Source organism: Rhagoletis zephyria, unplaced genomic scaffold (assembly GCF_001687245.7).
Source record: "Rhagoletis zephyria isolate East Lansing unplaced genomic scaffold, Rhagoletis_zephyria_1.1 Rzeph_scaffold_05998, whole genome shotgun sequence".
NCBI lineage: Eukaryota > Metazoa > Arthropoda > Insecta > Diptera > Tephritidae > Rhagoletis > Rhagoletis zephyria.
This window is the reverse complement of record NW_016163081.1, coordinates 7,730-14,075: the sequence shown is the minus strand read 5'-3', so window position 1 is coordinate 14,075 and position 6,346 is coordinate 7,730. Positions and strand designations below refer to the sequence as shown.

The window sequence follows — 6,346 nt, the reverse complement described above, 5'->3', positions numbered from 1 at the left end:
GACTGTTTGTTTGATGACAGGAGATACTTCGTCTTGTCCTCGTGTACCACCAGACCCATGCGCTTCCCTATCCAACTTGGAGACTTCGCGGTCTGACGTTTACCTTTAGTCAGAAATAAAAGCCAAACATTGAATAAAACGATTATAATTACACGGTTAAAAATTTCGGTTTTAATTTTAAACTTTTTGGACTACATATATGACCAAACTAAATTCAGTTTCAAATACAAACCTTCCAAGTTTAAAAAAAAGAGAGCACATATGTTGGGTTTAGAATTTAAACAATTCGGTTTAAATGTTAAACCCAAACATTTTCATAATTAAGAATAAAAAAAAAAAAAAATCTTAAATTTCATGCTCCGTCTGGTTGGGATTGAACCCGGACAGCCTTGGTAGCAACCAATTGTATCAAGCATCTTTGCACACTCAGCTACAGCCACGCATGTAAATGTGCTTTCATATGTTGAGTTTGAATCAACACCACAATTCGCTGTGCAAACATATTCTATTTCGGTTTAGATTTTAAACCAAATTTTCTATATATGAAACCTAGAAACTAGAATTAAAACATTTTGGTTTGATTTTTAAACCACGAACTTTTTGGGCTAAAATTTAAACCAGAATATATTAAAAATTGCGTAAAACTATTGACTGGTTTAAAAAGTAGACTATAAAAGTTTAAAAAAGACAGTAGTCCCAGCGCGGTTTAAAAATTAAACCCAAATTTTTGACCGTGTAGGTATGGCTTTCATTTAAAAGACAATTAAATGGAATAAGTTCAAAGTTATTTGGATTAAATAGATTAGATCTAAAAAATTTCTAAAGTTTTGGGATCAAGGGATTTTTCATTAGTTGTCAAAAACCTCAACCCTGCTTTTTATTATAAGTATTTTCTAAAATATATACATATTTCAATTAATTATCTGCTGAAATATATCCTGGTTTTTATTACTTTTTAACCGACTTCCAAAAAAGGAGGAGGTTATCGGTTCATCGGAATATTTTTGTTTTTATTTTTGTATATATGTTACCGCATAACTTTGGACCGCGTTAACCGATTTTCGATTTTTGCATCGGAAAGGTAGTGTCTCAGAGGTGGTCCCATACTAGATTTAGATTCGAACATTGGATCATGAAAAAATAACGTTAATCCTAAATTTTTATATCAGAATTGAAGTCGGTTTTTTTTTGTTTGCTTCAAAATTACTTGTTATATAATTGCTGTGCTCAGCACAAAAACCTCGCCCAAATTGCGTGGATTGTGTTTGCATACGCATTTATTCAAAGAACTTCAGAAGGCGACTTCTTGCCCATTGGTATTGATGGCGTAGATTTATGATTGATTTATGTATTAAGCTTTTCCTTTCACAAGTGATGGCTTTTTTACTCAAAAATTTAGTTTTGATTGTTTACACCAAAGTTATTTACTTTTTCCATTTTCATAAATATTTAGCAGGTTGTTTGATTTCAATATCTGTCAAACACAAGCTAAATGGCGTAGTATGTATGCTCCAAATTTGACAGTACGACAGTAGTCGGAAGCGTACACAGTGAATTTAAAAATTCACTGACCTATCCAACTACCCTCGTTTAGTTCAAAATATCCAAATAAAAAAAATAAATAAAATACTCGTTTGTATGTATGTATGATTAAAGCAATTTGAAAAAAAATAAGCTTGAGCGCAAGCTTTCTTGCTATAATCAATATTACGAATATTTAATTTTTTGAGAAGTTTGTTCGTCTTCCGCCAATTTGCTGGGAAGTTAAAGCGATGTGGTTTCCGCTCCACTGCAATACTTTCGCTTGTAAAATAGAAAACAAACATAGACATTTACCACTTAACACCTACGTACTACATATGTATCAACAATTCAGCCCGCTTTATAAATAATCGCACACAAAAGAAATTTACTCAATTTATACAAAAAATAGTAGAAGTGATCTCTTATACATCTCATTTTGTTTGCTTACATTAACGTCTTGTTGTTGCTTATATGTATTTAATGCATATACTTTATCTATGTGGATGTGCCGTCGGCACTCTCACCTAGCAGCTGCGTCACCGGCTTACACTTTGAGGTTTATCGACATTGGTGGATAGTAGCACAGTGACTACGGTTTCGTACAGATCAATCGACAGTGAAGCCAATATGATGAGCGGGAAAATGCTTAAGATTCGATATCACAACTCATCAGTTACATGCCATTGGGCATCACAAACAGTTTGGCGTTTAAAATTGTGTGTTGAACGCGAGTGTGGTGGCGTGGCGCGTTTGTTGGATGTTGTAAAAATTTTGTAACGCTTATAAACAATAAAAGGGCGGTTAATTTTCATTTTGCGTTACATTATTTGTTCCTTTGCTGCCTTTTGAGGCTATTTGTGTTAATAAAAAAAATAAATAAATAAATTAAAAATTCGAATGCAGTCAATACGCGATTTGATGCTCATTTTTATTGGATTGGCCTTTCTAACTTTACCCGAAATTTATGACACCACATTTTTGTATCACCATATTCAAAAATGGAAAGCAATGGCGACTTCGATGCGTTACATTCAGGAGACGATGCTGCGCACCAGCTTGAATCGTGCTAAACCAAATTCGGGGATCGTCTTTGAGTGTCGTACAACGTATGTATGTATGTACTATGTAGGTTTCTTATGCATAGTTATTGATACCACAATAGGCTTATTGTAGCAACATATGTATGTACATACAAATTAACGCTCGTGAAAAAATAACATTGCCATGAATATTTATCAATATTAAGTAATTAATACAAAAAAGTGACAGTGAAAGGGCATGCAAACAACGAAGGTATGCCCAAAAAAGAAGACCCTAACTAATTTCTTTTTGAATTAATAGAATGAAGTTAAAAAGGAATGCATACTTACAGTATCGGTCATAACAATAGCACCTCCACTTCAGTGTGATAGTGTTTGCCACTATTATTTATGTATTTATTTATTTATTTTTAAGAAATTTCAATTAAAATACAGTTCATTCTCAAACAAAACCCGTATAAACAAATCTTTAAAACTTCGTAGAAAATTAAAAAAAAAAAATAAACCAAACTTTCTTCTAAACTGCAAAACTTTTTTTCAGAAGTGTTAGATTTTTTTTTTTGAGTATACAGCTGTATAGCCTATTTAATTTTACTGTCATAAATGTACAAGTTCCAAGTGGCTAAAAATTAGTGTTGATTTTTGAAAACTTTTTTTTATCGCATTTGCTTTGATAAAACAAATAAAGATCATTTAGTTTTATATGGAAGAAAACCGCAACACTTTTGGCAAAAAAAAAAATAAAAAATAAAAAAAAAAATCAGCGACAATTTTTAGCCACTTGAAACTTGCACATTATTGCAGTAAAATTTAATTGAGTATACAGCTGTATAGCCTATTTAATTTTACTGTCATAAATGTACAAGTTCCAAGTGGCTAAAAATAGTGTTGATTTTTGAAAACTTTTTTTTATCGCATTTGCTTTGATAAAACAAATAAAGATCATTTAGTTTTATATGGAAGAAAACCGCAACACTTTTGGCAAAAAAAAAAATAAAAAATTAAAAAAAAATCAGCGACAATTTTTAGCCACTTGAAACTTGCACATTATTGCAGTAAAATTTAATGGGCTATAAAACTGTATGCTAAAAATTTACCTCGAGAAGTAAATTTGAGAAAAGCTGTTGGGAAACTAAGTCCCAATTTAAAAATTGTAGACGAGAGAAAAAAATCTTCTTATAGTCACTTTCTTTAAGTATTTTGCAAAACTTTGCATACAACAATTTGCCTGTTTAAAGCGAAGCAAAATCAGAGGGATTCGATCTTTATTAAAATATTTCATACTATTTTGGCCTTATCGAATTTTCGGAGCTTTTTTTTGGCCTTAAGAAATTTTTCCTTTCATTGAATATAAACGAGAAAACATAAAACAAGGACCTTTACCCTTTAGCTTCCTTTATCAAAATATGAGTTTTCATAACAAGTGGACTTAGCAACTTTTCACTCTAAGCTGGCGATATATTGCTATTTTTTTTTAGTTTTAAGAATGGATTTAAGCATATGGATTTTGTTAGAGAATAAACCGTATTTTTTTAATTGAAAACTTTTAAAAATAAATAAATAAATATAAGTGGCAAACAATCTCACTGGTGCTCTTGATATGGCCGATACTGTAAATCTTTGTTGCTGATAATAATCGTGGATATCTAACATACTGTGCGTGCGTGATCTATAATGAACGACGTAATTAATTAGTGTGCCTTCATTTTGCCTATTAAGAAGTGACCGCTACCTAAAAAAAGTAAGGAAAGTTACCGCAAAAAAAAAAAATGATTGCGAATTAGTTGTTCAAGAAATTTGGCTCTTGAGGTCCAAATAATGCCTTAGCGGATACAAAAAACATGAAAAATTATTATTTTTAAAATAACGAAAAGTTCTTACACTTTTAGCGCATAATTTCAAAAATGCCAAGTTTTGAGTTGTGCCTCTTTTGAAGACGGTGTGCGATATGTTTGTTTGTAGAAAATGATTTTTTTTTTTTAATTTTTAGCTCAAATATGCGACTTGGAGACGAATATCACTTTGATCTACAATTAGGCGATTTGCGTGGATTTCATCGCCTGGATCCGCGCCGAAAGTTGGCACTATTCTTACATGGTTGGAACGACGAAGGCAGCAAAGAGTGGGTGCAGGATATGTTAAAAAGTAATTGAAACTCACGAATTCTTGATGCAAATTCAACCAAACTTTATTTTCTTTTTCCACCAGCTTGGACGCACTTCGATCCGAATTATAGTGTCTGCGTTGTTGATTGGGGCCATTTGTCAAAGGTGGACTACAAAACGGCATCGATGTCTATATTTGATGTTGGCCTCACCGTAGCTGGCATTATCAAAGCAATGGAGAATTTGCGACCAAACCAATTTACACGTCGCAACGTCACTTTGGCTGGCTACAGTTTGGGTGCGCATGCGGCTGGCTATGCGGGTGTTATGCTCAATGGTGAAGTTGAACAAATCATTGGTCTTGATCCTGCCGGTCCGCTCTTCACGCTGCCAGCTGTAGTATCAACGGATTTTCGACTGGATCCCAGCGACGCAGAATTTGTGCAAGTGTTGCACACATCAGGCGACACTTTGGGTACCAGCGTTAAATCGGGACATGCCGACTTTTATCCGAATGGTGGAAAAGCGCCGCAACGCCACTGTCAAGTATTGCTTTCGGGTTTTCAGAACAGTAAGTACAGATGTGCAACGGTCAAATAGGCGTGCAACAAAAACGCTGTACTACAATCACTTTAATGCCGCATGCAACGCATTGAATGTGTTGACAATCTACCTACATACTTAATTATTCATTTCACTTATGCCTTCTGCCTTCTTTTCATCCACACAGATGCGGTTGCATGCAGCCACAGCTCATCGGCTGTGTTTTTCAAGCAATCCATGGATCCGGCGTTTCCCTTCATGGGCTACCATTGCAGCAGCTATGAAAATTTTGAGCAGGGTCTTTGTGCGCAGAACTATCGAGGTCGTTTCGGCATACATTCCCAACGCCGCAACCATGGCGATTTTTACTTCGACACCGAATCCCAACCGCCGTACGTTCAACGCAGACAATGGCAACAGCGGTGGCTTCATCAGCAACGACAGAAATGGCGCCGACGTCAGCGGGTGGACGGTTTGGCGGCTTTGGGAAAAAACGCTTTGATGACTGTGACGCTTCCGACAGCAGCAGTGCAACCTAGGCGACGCAAATGGCCAAGGCGACGTCAACGTAAATGGGCAGCGGCGTTGTAAGCGCGCTGAGATTCGCAACTGTAATGGAATGACGACTGATGGTATTTTCATTGAAATAAATGCATTGTTGCCGAAAGGATAACAAAGTTAATCGTTATGTGGTTGTGTTTGTGTGTGTGTGTGTTGGCAATGTGGCATGTGAGTGGGCGTGCATATATGAATGTGTGCATGCATGTATGTATGTATTTAGTTATGTACATGCTTTATTGAGAAAACGCATTCAATTTGTATGCGAGCGTTTGGGTGTGGAATTTAATTCCGAATTCGATTTGTGCTTTGCAGCTTTTACACATTCGTAAATGTATGGTGGTCGAGAGTTGGGTGTTGGCAGCGGCTTTATCAGTTCTGAGTTGTGGTTGCAAACTGCCATAAGCGGAGCTGGGCGCGGTGCCGTGTGGAGAAAGCCGCGTGTGGCATTTGGCATTGTTGTGCGGTTGCAACAACAATTGCGTAATTATGTGCGGCTGCTTGCGTGCCAATCTTGCAACATACAGACGCATGCATGTTGTATACATACGTACGTACGTAAGCGTGTTACGGCCA

The 6,346-nt window shown here is 35.7% G+C and overlaps 1 protein-coding gene across 1 annotated transcript; it reads left to right on the top strand.

The window, feature by feature from the left end:
- Positions 1 to 2,186: 2,186 nt before the first annotated feature.
- LOC108372739 (pancreatic lipase-related protein 2-like) lies at positions 2,187 to 5,803 on the top strand. Its single transcript, XM_017628489.1, has 4 exons — positions 2,187 to 2,630; positions 4,555 to 4,709; positions 4,773 to 5,240; positions 5,400 to 5,803. The coding sequence occupies exons 1-4, from the start codon at positions 2,422 to 2,424 to the stop codon at positions 5,801 to 5,803; spliced, it is 1,236 nt and encodes a 411-aa protein (XP_017483978.1). The 5' UTR covers positions 2,187 to 2,421.
- The last annotated feature ends 543 nt before the right edge of the window (positions 5,804 to 6,346 follow it).